This window comes from Phalacrocorax carbo, chromosome 27, assembly GCF_963921805.1.
Source record: "Phalacrocorax carbo chromosome 27, bPhaCar2.1, whole genome shotgun sequence".
NCBI classification, from domain to species: domain Eukaryota; kingdom Metazoa; phylum Chordata; class Aves; order Suliformes; family Phalacrocoracidae; genus Phalacrocorax; species Phalacrocorax carbo.
In genome coordinates this window covers 1,054,989-1,067,889 of record NC_087539.1, presented here as the reverse complement: position 1 = coordinate 1,067,889, position 12,901 = coordinate 1,054,989, and the positions used below count along the sequence as shown (strand labels likewise).

General features: G+C 71.5%; 2 protein-coding genes across 5 annotated transcripts; one reads left to right on the top strand and one right to left on the bottom strand.

Moving 5' to 3' along the window:
• The first annotated feature begins 288 nt into the window (after window positions 1-288).
• Window positions 289-4,067, top strand: TMBIM6 (transmembrane BAX inhibitor motif containing 6). The gene is made up of 10 exons (XM_064474636.1): window positions 289-397; window positions 1,904-2,007; window positions 2,095-2,203; window positions 2,293-2,413; window positions 2,544-2,592; window positions 2,668-2,765; window positions 2,877-2,956; window positions 3,077-3,177; window positions 3,249-3,321; window positions 3,435-4,067. Exons 2-10 carry the CDS (start codon window positions 1,952-1,954, stop codon window positions 3,456-3,458), a joined length of 711 nt encoding a protein of 236 aa, XP_064330706.1. The 5' UTR covers window positions 289-397; window positions 1,904-1,951; the 3' UTR covers window positions 3,459-4,067.
• Window positions 4,068-4,139: 72 nt separating this feature from the next.
• NCKAP5L (NCK associated protein 5 like) lies at window positions 4,140-12,784 on the bottom strand. 4 transcript variants are annotated; one of them, XM_064474628.1, is made up of 14 exons: window positions 12,657-12,784; window positions 10,823-10,991; window positions 9,316-9,357; window positions 9,120-9,227; window positions 8,649-8,717; window positions 8,502-8,540; window positions 8,292-8,411; window positions 8,093-8,206; window positions 5,841-7,651; window positions 5,590-5,743; window positions 5,404-5,482; window positions 5,019-5,312; window positions 4,731-4,870; window positions 4,140-4,600 (listed from the first exon to the last, which is right to left on the bottom strand). In XM_064474628.1, exons 1-14 carry the CDS (start codon window positions 12,755-12,757, stop codon window positions 4,364-4,366), a joined length of 3,477 nt encoding a protein of 1,158 aa, XP_064330698.1. In that variant the 5' UTR covers window positions 12,758-12,784; the 3' UTR covers window positions 4,140-4,363. The 4 variants fall into 4 exon arrangements, with proteins under 4 accessions (XP_064330698.1, XP_064330699.1, XP_064330702.1 ...); XM_064474629.1 differs by having other exon boundaries at window positions 5,841-7,585; window positions 12,657-12,781; XM_064474632.1 differs by lacking the exon at window positions 10,823-10,991 and having other exon boundaries at window positions 12,657-12,757.
• Between the last annotated feature and the right edge of the window lie 117 nt (window positions 12,785-12,901).

The window sequence follows — 12,901 nt, the reverse complement described above, 5'->3', positions numbered from 1 at the left end:
CGCCCCGCCCGGCCCCGCCCCGCGCCGCCCGCGCTTCCGCGGCGGAGCCGCCAGGGGGCGCCCAAGAGCGGGCGGGCAGCGGCGCCACTGGGGGGCGCCCAAGGGCAGCGAGCGAGCGGGAGGTGACGATTGGCCAGTCCCAGGCCATGGCGGCCAATGACCGTCGCGCTTCTGTGTGGAGGGGAGAGGGTGCGCCTGGCCAACGGCGGCGCTCGGGCGCGGCCGGCCGCCAATGGACGACGGCGGCGGTTTGCCCCTCCTTTCCCCGTGTTGTGGAGGTGAGCCAATAGAACGAGTCAGTGGGCGGGCACCCGCCGCGCGTTGGCCAATGAGGATCGGGGGCGTGGTGGAGTGAGGACCGTTCGGGGCCTGGCACGGACGGCGGAGCGCCGCGCAGGTGAGGGTGGAGGGGAGCGCGGCGGCGGCGGCGGGGGGACTCGGCCCGGCCCGGCCCCCCTCGGGGGACCCCGCCGCCCCCCCCGGGGCCCTCGCGGCAGCTGCAGGCCCTGGGCAGTGCCCACCGCCCCCGCAGGCCTCACCCCGGGGGGGGAGGGCTGGGCCGGGCCGCTCCTGCCCCCCCCCCCCCCCAGCACCGGGCCTCGCTGACGGGAGAACGGGGCGGGGGGTCACACGCGGGTCTGGCCCACCGTGGGGGCTGCGTCCGCTGCCGGGGGCGGCAGCCGCGGGAGACCCTCTCGGAGCCACCCGCGGGGGAAGCGGCCCGGTACTGGTGGGCCCGGGGCAGCGCCGGGGCCGGTGCGGGCGCTGGGGGGTAAAGGTCGCCCCACGGCGACAGTCCTGGTTACCCATTGCCGACAGCGCCCGGTGGCCGCCCTCGGGCCACCGACGGGGACGTCACCAGCGAAACCGAAAGGGCTCCAGTCGCATCTCTGTCACCCGCACCCAGGGAAGGGCTGCTGTCCCGGCTCCCCCGGAGCCCCGCGTCCTGCCGTCCCGGGAGCCGGGAGCCACCTGCCACCTCCGCAGGGAGGGCAGGCCCTGCCTGACGAAACCGGCTGTCACAGCCGCCCGCCATGGCAGGAGGAGGCCGCCACACACCTCCGTGGCCGCCCCACCCCGCGCAGAGCCAGCTTCCCCGTTGCCTTGCGCAACCCCCGGCAAGGCCGTGGGGCACCAACCTCTGCTTCTGCCCCGCCGTGAAGCCTGGGGTCGAGCCAGGAGGGTCCCTGGCAGTGGGGTGGCACCAGCCTGGTGACAACCGAGCTCCTGCTGTCCCAGTGCTGGGGCAAAACCAGCACACCCCTGGGCAAGGCCAGCGGGTGCCAAAGTCCCTGCCAGTGTGGTGGGAGGAGACCCTGGGTCTCTGCTAGGGCAACTGGTTGGCAGCCCCATGGCCTGCGCCCTCTTAGGCCTGTCTGCCCCAGCCTGTTAGGTCCCTTCCACCCCTTGGGGACATGCGGCCTGTGCCACTTACTGGGCCGGTTGGGCTCCCACGGGTGTCGGGGTAAACAGCACCGACCAAGCTGGCTGGACCGGGGGCTGGTGGAGGGGCTGGAGCGGGAAGGGACGACAAGGAGGAGGCGGCAACCGTGCAGGGAGCCTCGCGCTGCCAGAGCCTCCTCTGGGGATGTCATTATGGGTGCTAATAGTAGCCTGGCACAAAGATGCTTTCCAGCTGCTGGTAGCGCTCCCGCAGGGTCGGGGCCTCCCCGGGGGCCACCCTGGTCTCGCAACAGCCTGCAACACTTGCACCAGCTGGGCGAGGAGGGCTCTGGCACCGGTGCAGAGCGCGGCAGATCCCGAGCAGCCCGCAGCTCCTGCCGCTCGCTCCGCACAGGACAAACAGGTCCTCAGCTCCCGCTGAGCTCCTCCACCGTGTGGTGGGAGCTTTGGGAGCTTGGGAGGGCTCTGACATCCCCCTGACCCACCTCCCCTCTTGCAGCTTGCACCTCTGCGAAGCGGCTGGTGGGCCCACTCCCAGTGCGGCACCATGAACGTCTTTGACCGAAACATCAATTTTGACGCCCTCTTCAAGTTCTCCCACATGTGAGTAACCTCTTGGGCAGGCCGGGCTCGAATCAGGGGGCTGATGGGGGGGTTGCACCAGCCTCACCACTGTTCCCTCGCCCCCAGCTCGGCCTCCACACAGGAGCACCTGAAGAGGGTCTATGCCAGCTTCGCCCTCTGCATGTTTGTGGCGGCCACAGGGGCCTACATCAATGCGGTGACCCGCTTCTTCCAGGTGAGGGGCATTTTGGGGGGGCCCCTGCGCTTGCATCTACCCACCCCAGCAAGGCAGTGCTGGGGCCCCACCTGCCTCTTGCCCCACAGTTCAGCTTCCTGACTGGCCTGGGCGCTCTGGGGCTGATGATCTGGCTGACGGCCACCCCGCACAGTCGGGAGACAGAGCAGAAGAGGCTGGGGATGCTGGTGGGCTTCGCCTTCCTGACAGGTAGGTGGGCACCGGGGACCCTCACGAGTCCTGCAGGACCCCGAGCCCTGGGGATGGGGGGACAACGGCCCTGACACAGGGCCGACCGGCTCCAAAATGACTCTGGTGACACGCTGCTCTGTCCTTCCAGGCATCAACCTGGGGCCCCTCCTGGAAATGTGCATCTCCATCAATCCCAGGTAGGAGCGTGACCCCCGCACTGGACCCCCTGCGCCCCCCCCCAGGCCCCGTTCACCCCCTCTCCTCTCTCCTAGCATCATCCCCACTGCCTTCCTCGGCACTGCCACCATCTTCGCCTGCTTCTCACTGAGCGCCCTGTATGCCCGGCGCCGGAGCTTCCTCTACCTGGGAGGTGAGAGGGGCCGGAGGGGGACCCACAGGGGGCTGGGGGCTCCCTGTGTGGGGTGGGGGGCACCCCATGGGGGGTCAGGGCAAGGCCTCACTCCCTGCCCTCTCCCCACAGGCTTCCTGCTCTCCGGCCTCACCCTGATGCTTCTCTCTTCTGTGGTTAATGCCTTTGTGGGATCTACTTGGCTCTTCACGGTGAGTTCCCTCCCGTCTGCCAGGAGCCCATGGAGGACAGACGGACAGACAGACATCAGCTCTCACCGGTGACGCCAATACAGGGCTGTCCCCATCTAACGTCCCCCCTCCCTCCCACAGGCCAACCTGTACCTGGGGCTGATGATCATGTGCGGCTTCGTGCTCTTCGACACGCAGCTCATCATCGAGAAGGCGGAGAGCGGGGACAAGGATTACATCTGGTGGGTGCTGGGGACGGGGGGGGACACGGGACAGGACGGGCCCCCCTGAGCGCGTCCCTACGTCCCCACAGGCACTGCGTCGATCTCTTCCTCGACTTCGTCAACATTTTCCGGGAGCTCCTGATGATCCTGGGCATGACCGAGGTGGGTGGTGGTCCCGTGGGCGTGGCTGGGGGGGGACAAGCCCGCCCCTCTTGGTGGGGGACAGGCGCCCTGGACCCGGCAGTGACCGGGCCCGGCCGCCTCTCCTCTTGCAGAACAAGAAGAAGGAGAAGAAGTGAAGCGGCTCCAGGCTGAGGTGGAGCTGTCCCCATCGGGTCCCCATCCCCACCCCATCCCCATCTCTTCTCTGATTCATTAAAGGGGTTGTGCTTGGCTGCTGATGAAAAGCAGCCCAGAAGCTTTCGCACCTTGTGGGTTTTTCTCTCGTTTAGCTCTTCTTTGATTAGAAACCGGCCAATTTGCGGATCCTGCTGGAGTTCAGCTCCTGCCCCGCCCCTCCCCGGCCCAGCTCCCCCTCAGAGCCCACGTCCCTCGCGGTTATCGCCGACACGTGAGCTTCCCATAGAAATTTCTCCCCAGCCCTGTGGGCAACACGTCCCCGCTGCACCCTTGCACCAGCAGCTGGGGTGTCATCCCCCTACCCGGGCAGCCATGGCCTCTGCCCCCATGCCAGCTGGGGGGGTGGTGGGACACCCTGAAGCCAAATTCAACGGAGGAGCCTCTCCTTTAGCACCAGTGCCAAGAAATACAATGGAAAAGAAAACGATCTGCTGGGCGAGCCGTCTGGCGGGGCCGTGGGGACGAAGGTGTTTTGATTCCGAGCTCTCCCAATCCCGCCGTTGCCTCTTTGTACACCGGGATGATTCAATAAAATGCTCAGACTCGAAGCTCTCGGCCCCCTCCCTCCCGCGGGCAGGATGCGGCCGACGCAGAGACGACAGCGGCTGCACAATAACGTATATAAATAAACCGGGGGAGGGTGGCTTTATTGAGTTAAAAACCCGGCGGCGGGGGCTGTACACTGCAATAGCACCATTGGAGAGAGCCGGGCACCGGGGCGGGGGGGTGGGATGCCGAGACCCCCCCTCCCCACCCCGGGCAGCACCCCCAGAGCAGGGCTGGGGGAGTGGGGGGCAGCGGGGCTGGGGGGCGGAAGACGTGCGAGTGCGGCCGGGGAGGGGGCTCAGCCCTGGCTGCCGCAGGAGGAGAGGCTGTCGTAGAGCGAGTCGCTGAGCGATTCGGAGTGCTCCAGCCCCGGGGGACCGTGTCCCCCATCCCGCGACCGGGCCTCCGTGCTGCCCTCGTCCCCCACATCTGAGGCACTGGGCGTCCGGCTGCTGCTGGCGCTCAGGGTGGGGGGCAGTGGCGGGGGGGCCTCCGGGGATGCTCCTCGATGCCCCGCTGGGCTGCACACGGGCGCCTGGGAGGGACAGGGTGATGGGGGGGGGGGGCTTGCTGTGCCTCCCCCCCACTCCTGCCAATACCAATTACACCCCGGGGCTGGTGGGCTGGTCCCACCCACCCCACCCCCCTCCAGAGCCCCCCCTTACCAGCGTGGGATGGTGCAGCCCCTCCAGCCCCCCGGGCGGGCAGAGGAAAGGGTCGGCAGCACCGCAGGCTTTGGCGTTGGGGAAAGTCCAGTTTTTGCTCTGCTGGATGCGCCGCGGCTTCCCGGTATCATCACCGACGTCTGCAGGAAAAGATGGGGGGGGGTGTCAGTGCTGGCCTGCCGGGCCCCCCCAGGACCCCCTGCCGGGTGCCAAGCCCCATTGCACGAGCATGGCTGCACACCCGGCACCACTGGGGCCTTGCACGCTCCCGGCACGCAGGACACCGACCTTGGGGAGCGGCGCGGTGGCCGTGTGGGCCGGGGGGAGCCGGGGGGCGGCACGCCGGGGCGCTCCGGTGCTTGCCGGCCACCAGCAGCTCCTCCGCACTGGGCACCTCCCGCTCCAGCGTCCGGGCCTTGCGCGGCACTTTGGTGATGGCAGGTGGCCGCGCCGGCACAGCGCCGGGCAGCGGCTCAGGGCGGCCCCGCGGTTTGGGGGTGCTCTTGGCAGGGACCCCCCCATAATCGGGGGGCGGAAAGGTCCCGATCCCACTGTCCAGCGTCCGCGTCAGCGAACCACAGGCTGCCGGTACAGACAGAGGTGTCAGTGCCAGGGGTCCCCCCCGGTGCCCCCCTCCCTGCCATATTCCGCTCCCTGCCCAGCAGCCCCTCACCGGCGAAGTGCTGCGATGCTCCTGACTCAGACAAGCTCTCGTCCGATGGCAGCTCATCCCGGAGCCCCACATCGGGCACCTGCAGTGAGGGGGACAGGGTGAGTGGCTGTGCCCGCCCCCCACACAAAGAGGGCACATGGCCGGCAGCGGCGATGGGGTGGGGTGGGGGAGGGGGTTTGGCCTTACCTTGTCTGGGGGCTCCCGCAGGTGTCCCACGATGCCGTTGCGGGGCGGGTGGCACAGCCTGGGGTCTTTGGCGTCGGAGGGGACCCGCCGGAGGTCACACAGCTCCCGCTTGTGCTCCAGGCGGCTCTCGTAGGGCACGTCCTTCCCATCCACCCTGGGGACGCCGCCGCCGTGTCAGGGCAGGCTCGGGGTGGGGGGCACCCCACCACCCTCATTCCCTGCTCCCCCACGGCCCCTGGGCCGCCACTGACCTGTCGAGCAGCTGCTGCATGAAGGTCTCGGCCGTCACCTCCTGGTACATCACCGGGAGGTGGCCGGGGCCGCGGGGGGGCCCGCGTGGGCGCCCCTTCTCCAACGCCAGCCCCTGCAGGAAGGCATGCTCCTCCCGCAGCGCCTTGCGCAGATCCTCCGCCTTCTCCATCAGCTTCGAGATGTTGAGGCTCTCGGCTTCCAGCTTGCGGGCGGCCAGCTTGACCTCCCGGCGCAGAGGGGCCGGCGTTCCGGCCCATTCCCGGCCCCGGCTGCCATCGCCGCGACGGCTCAGAGCCGGCAGCTTGCTACGGCGCAGCCCGAACCAGCTGGCCAAGCCACCAGCCGCCTTCCCCTTGGCTTCGCCCGCCGGCGCCCGCTCCTGCCCCTGCAGCCGCAGCACGTTCTCCTCGATGCCCTTCATCACCTTCTCCTCGATGGCCGAGTGCCCGGCGGCGCCCGGCGGCGGCGGCACCGTGCCGGGGGGCTCGGCGGCTGGTGGTGCTTTGCGGGGGACCCCCGCCGCCTTGGCGCCTGCCGGCTCCTCACTCCGTGGCATCCCGGCTTTACCGGCACCCGCCTTGGTGGGCAGCTTGGTGGGGCTGCCGTGGGGGCTGCGGGCGGCTTTGGTAGGGGGGGCTGGGGGGACCCGGGGAGGGGTCCTGCCACCAGCGGGGCGCCCCTTGCCCCCTGCCTTGCCGGCCTCACCCATGGAGCCGGAGGAGTAGCAGCGGGCCAGGGGCTCCCCACCATGCGCTGGCTCGGGGTGCTTCAGGCTGCCCCCCAAACCTCCTCGGGGAGGGGGCCGTGGCTCAGCCCCATGCCCTCGTTCAGGCCGCCCCGGGCCGGGGGGCTCGCGGCCCTCAGCCCCCCGCAGCTTGCCCAGGGCAGCCAAGCGCTCCTTGAAAGGCAAGTAGCCCGGCTCGGGGGGCTTCTTGCCAGGGCGGCGGGTGGGGGCTGAGCCCCCCGTGCCACGGCGGGCACTGGGGGGGGAGGTGGCTGCCCGCTCCCCACTGCCAGTGGGGGCCGGTGGCCCGGGGGGCGGCTCAGCTGCCTCGTAGGTGCGTGGCGGGGGGAAGACGGGGGGCTCGGGGGAGCCGGGCTCGGGGGGGGCGTCGGGGGAGGCCCGGCGACTGAGCACCGGCGAGGCCTCGGGGTTGCCACTGCGGCAGGGGATCTTGGAGGCGCGGGCGAGCTGGGGGCTGAGGCGCAGCGCCCCGGGGGGGGCCGGCAGCTTGAGCACCTTGGGGGGGGAAGGCAGGGGGTTGGTGTCTCCCCCGGGAGAGAGCGCGGCGAAGCCCCCCTCGGGGCTCTCCTCGCCCGCGGCATAAAGCCCCAGAAAAGCGGGGTGCTCGCTACGCCGCTGCCGGGGGGGGCCCCCAGGGGCTTCGCCATTGCGCCGGCAGCACCCCCCATCGCCCCGCAGCAGCCGCTCAGCCAAGGCGCTGAGCAGGGCCCCCCGCGGTGGTGCAGCCTCCTCCGGCGAGGAGCAGGGGCTTCCCTCGGCCCCCCGCCAACCCCCAGCAGCCCCCGGCCCCCGCAGCGGGCACGAGGACCAGCCCGGGGCGGCACAGGGCTCGGGGGAGCCGGGAGAGGCCGGGGGGGGCCCCAGCAGCGGGTCCGTCTCCTCCAGCTTGCGCAGCACCTCCAGGATCTGGGCTTTCTTCTTGAAGAAGGGGGAGAGGGCGTCCAGGGTGGGGGTGCCGGGGCTTAGCCCGGGGCTGCCCGACGGCACCGACGGGGTCATCTGCGGGGACCGGGCACTGTCACCCCGCGGGAACACAGCGCTGACCCCCATGGCGCTCTGCTGGGGCTGGGAGAGGGGGACACCCTGGGGACACCACGGGTGGAGGGGGACGGGGAGAGGGACACGATGGGGTTTGGGAGGGGGACACAAAAGGGTTGGGGACAGGGACAGCAGGGGCAAAGGGGTTTGGAGCCAGGGACATCACAGGCGGAGGGGCTCGGAGGGGGTTTGCCAGGGACCCAGAAAAGGGGAAGCCACAGGCTCGGGGACAGGGACGCTGTTGGCAGTCAGGCTTGGAAAGGGTGATGCCACAGGTTCAGGGATGGGGACACCATGGACCCAGGGAAGGGGGAGGGGGGGACCCCACAGGCCTAGAAAGCAGGGTACCACAGGCATGCGGACACCGCAGGCTTGGGAAAGGCAATAGCGTGAACTTGGGGAGGGGGATGCCACATCCTGGAGAGGGGGACACTGGAGCAGGGGGCGTTCAGAGACACCGGTACCTACCTCCGGAGGGGGGATGCAGCATCCAGGGGGCAGCAGGGGGGGCGGCTGCTCAGCAGAGCCTGGCTGGGGGCTGGCCGGGGTGTCCGGGGGCACTGGCACTGGGTGCAGTGGCAGCTGGATAGGAGGGAGATGCCAGGTTAAGCTTCTGGGGGGCTTTGCCCTATGACCCCCCCCAGCACCGACCCAGCCCCAGCTGTACCTGGGGCAGGGATCCAGCCGAGAGCTGCAGCTTCTGCTGGAAGAGGTCGCTCAGCGCCTGGTTCTGGCGCTCCAGGTCGAACACCCGTTTCTTCAGCTTGATGCACTCCTCACGCAGGTCCTGGCCAGAGCAGGAGGGGGAGCATCAGCCAGGACCCTCCCCGTCCTCCTCCAGTCCCCCGCGATGCCCCACAGCCCCCCTGACACCCACCTTCTGGTTGAGCAGCGCCTGCACCACGTGGTTGGCAACCTGGGGAGCAGAGGGGGGGCCTGGGTGAGGTGTGAGGGCAAGCACAGCCCCGCACCCTGGCACACATGTGTGCACACGTGCCCCGCATGCCCCTCGCCCCACCAGTACCTCGTCCAGGCAGCGCTCATACGTCTCCCGCTGGTTCTCGTTGGCCTGGGCCAGGGCCGAGTTCTCCGCCTGGGGTCAGAGTGGGGATGGCTCAGGGGACACGGACGTCTGGACCCCTCCCCATAGCACCTGGGGCCCCCTCCTCTGCCTGGTGGGGCCCAGGGCCACACATGGAGGGACTGGGCTGCCCCAGGAGCAGTGGCACATGAGGGCCATGGAAAGCAGGAAAGTTCTGCCCCCCACCGTGGCACCTGGGCTGCTGGCTCTGTGGCACCGGCACGGCTGCCTGGTAGCACTGGCTGCACGGTGGCGGTGGCCACCGAAAGGCAATGGCCACGGCTACCCAAAGGCAATGGCCACGGCTGCCCTGGTGGCCCTAGTTTCTGGTGGCCATGGCTGCCCAGTGGCACCAGCCACAGCTGCGCGGTGGTCCCGGCTCTCGGTGGCCCCAGCTGCCGGCCCCCGCCGTACCTCCAGCTCCCGCAGCCGCTGCAGGAGCTCATGGCTGGTGCCCGTCTCGCCGAGCGCCGCAGGGCTCCCTTCTCCCGGCGCTTCGGCCACGCTCTCCGACATCGCTGGCTGCAGGGGGACGCACGTCAGGCTGGGGTCACCGCTGGGCCCTGCCCGGTGTCCCCCCGGCCCACGGCAGCCGGGACCCCCCCCTTACCTTACTCAGGACGTCCTCAGCCCCGTCCCTCCGTGGTGTCACCTGTGGGGTACAACAGGGCTGAGGGGTGGCACCGAGCCTCGGGGGAGCCCTGGGGCCAAGCCCTGACCCCACCAGCACCCAGAGCTGCAGGGACCCCTCCTGCCACCCAGCTACCCACGTCCCTTCCTGGGGTGTGTAGGGACCCTGGGCCCGGGTACAGGGACCACCAGCCCCGGGACACCGGGATGTGCAGCACCCCCGGGACTGACACCGGCCTCGGGGCACCGGAATCCGCAGCACCCGGGGCACAGGACCCCCGGGGTGCAGGCGGCCCCCCCCACCCGCTTCCCCCGGGGCTCCCCCCGCCGCCGGTACCGGTGCCTCCCCGCGCCGCTCGCCCCGTGCGCGCCGGAACCGGGACCGGCCCCGAGCACCGGCCCCGAGCACCGGCCCCGAGCACCGGGCGCGGCCCCGGCCGGGGCTCCCCCCGCCGCGCTCCCGCCCCCGCCGCGCACTCACGCCCGGGGCTCCCGGCGGGGCCGCCCGTCCCCGCTCAGCGCGGCCCCGGGGCCGGTCCCGGCGGCGACGGCGGCTCCATCCCGACCCGGCCCGGCCGCGCTATTGTTGGGAGGCGGCGGCGGCCCGGCTCCGCCTTCCCGCCGCGGCCGGGGAGGAGCCGGGGCCGCCGCCGCCCCCGGTGCGCGGCTCCGCCAGCGCCAGCCCCGGCCGGGGAGCACCGGGGAGCCGGTACGCGGGCTCCGGGGCACCGGGGACCCCCGGGAGAGGCGGCACCGGCACACCGGGAGTCCCGGGAGAGGAAGGACTGCGCATCCCCATGTGGCACCGGGCACCCCCCGGGTACGGGGCACCCCACGGAGAGGGACCCCCCTGGGGCACCCAGCACCCTTTGGGAAGAGACCCCCAGGAGCCTGGGCACCCTTCGGAGAGGCCCCAGGGCACCAGGGATGAAGCCATGCCGTGGCTCCAGGCCGTGGCCCCCACCCTGCACCCCACGAGCTGGGCAGGGGTTGGGGTTCATGCAGCCCCGGCTCACCCAGACCCCATGGGGGCAACGCCTGGTGACCCGGCAGGGGGGTCCAGCAGCGCAGGGGGGACCAGAGGGGACAGCAGGAGGGTCTGGGGGTGACAGAGCTGGCGAGGCCGGGAGGGAGGTCACTGGAAGCAGGCGAGGTCAGGGCACATGCAGCACTCGTGACAGCCCTGTTGCCCGCTGGGGACCCCACATGCCCCAGGGGTGGGAGCGCTGGGGCCACCGGACGGCCCCAGAGCAAACTCTGCTGCCTTCTCCCACCCAACGCAATGGCAGTGGCAAAAATAACCAGAGCGTCAGTATTTACAGCCCTGCTCAGCGCAGCAGGGAGGGACCCAGAGAGGGGCTGTGAGATGCTCCCCACGTCCCCACCAAACCCCAAGCCAGCTGTCCCCAACCCCACGGGTTGGGTGACCTTGGCCACGCACCCTGGGACCCGCTGGCACCATGCACGGCAGCACCGTGCGCCCTCACCGGCACGCGTGGCCAGACTTCGCTCGTGCTGTCCCCGTCCCCCTGCAGCCCGCGGGGCTGGCAGCAGACCCAGGCAGGTCCCCGGGGTGGCCCGTGGTGCCCGTGGGTGCGTGGGCCCCCCTCACACTGCCCCCAGCACAGGAAGCGGCCCCGGGGCCGGCGGCTCCAGCTGCGTCACGGGGGGAAGTGAGGCTCTGTCTGGAGGGGAAGAGCAGCCCGTGGCCCCCCCAGGCCCCACGGGGAGGGGACAGCCGGGGGGCCCCGACGGATGGACAGTGCGGCCGTCCCCTCCCCTGGCACAGGGCCCCAGCGGGCAGCGTGAGGGTCCCTGTGGGGAGGGGGATGCAGCTCCAGCAGACCCAGGGGCACCCAGAGCCCATGTCCCCCTCTGCGGTCCCCCCGGTCACCCTGGGCCAAGGGACAGCAACCGCTTGCACCGGCCACCCCAGGCGCTGCAGGACACAGCCTGTGCCCAACCCACGCGGCTGTGGACACGCCAGGGTGGCAGGGAACAGCCCCCTGCACACGGGCCACGGTCCCACAGCACGGCCGTGACGGGCTGGCCTTGGCCTGCCCCACACCAGGGTCCCCACCCTGAGCCTGGGGACGTGGGGTGACAGCCCCGAGTGCCCCCAACCCTGCTGGGCTGCAGGGGCTGGGCTGCTCTTGGTGCAGCCAGGGTGCACTGGGGACAGTGGGGACAGCCCAGGGACAGGGAGGACACCCTGGAGACAGCCGGGATACACCGGGGACAAATGGGATGTGCTGGAGAAACAGCCTTGGGGCAGCGGGGACACATCGAGGACAGCTGGGACTTGCCAGGGACATGCCAGGATGCAGTGGGGACACTGGGGACATGCCAGGGACAGCCAGGATGCAGTGGGGACACGGGGGACATGCCAGGATGCAGTGAGGACACTGGGGACATGCCAGAGACAGCCAGGATGCAGTGGGGACGCTGGGGACAGCCAGGATGCAGTGGGGACACGGGGGACCTACCAGGGACAGACAAGATGCAGTGGGGACACTGGGGACATGCCAGGGACAGCCAGGATGCAGTGGGGACGCTGGGGACAGCCAGGATGCAGTGGGGACACGGGGGACCTACCAGGGACAGACAAGATGCAGTGGGGACACTGGGGACATGCCAGGGACAGCCAGGATGCAGTGGGGACACGGGGGACATGCCAGGATGCAGTGGGGACACTGGGGACATGCCAGGGACAGCCAGGATGCAGTGGGGACGCTGGGGACAGCCAGGATGCAGCGGTGACAGCAGAGACAGACAGGGGACAGGGACAGTGGGGACCCGCGGGTGGGATGGAGGACAGTGGGGGACACACCAGGGACAGCCAGGATGCACTGGGGGTACTGGGACACGCCAGGGGCAGCCGGGGCACAGCGGGGAGAGCCTGGGTGTACCGGGGGTCGGTGGGGACACAGCGGGGACGGACCGGGGGCAGGCGGGGTGTGCTGGGGGCACATGGGATGTTCTGGGGACAACAGTCGGGGGACGGCGGGGACGTGAGCAGGGACAGCCGGAGGCACCGGGGACATACCGGGAGCAGCCGGGAGGCACCGGGGACGGGCAGGGGGGACAGGCCGGGACGCCCTGCGCCGCCTCCCCCGGAGGACCCCCGGCCCCGCCGCCCGGCCCCCCCCGCCCCGCGGGGCGTTCCGGTGCCCGGCGGTAGCAGGGAACCCCCGCCGCACCGCGGGGCTGCCGGTATCCCCACGCTGCGGCCCGACTTCCCCGGGGAACCCCCCCCCCCCCGCCCGGTGCCTCCGCCGCCGCTCTCCGCCCGCCCCCCCGCCTCGGCGCGGCCGGACTCACCGGGGGCTACGGCGGGGCGGCGGCGGCGCGGGGCGGCATGGCCGGGACCGGGACCGGGGCCGGGGCCGGGGCTGGCCCGGCGGCGGCGGCGGTGATGTCATGGCTCCACCGGGCCGGCTCCGCCCTGCGCCCCCGCCGCCGCCAATCCGCGCCCGGGGGCGGCGGGGGGGTCCCGGGGCGGCGGAGGTCCCGGTGCTGCCGCCGCCGCCGCACGCCCGCCCCGGCGCCGGGCTCGTTCCCCCGGC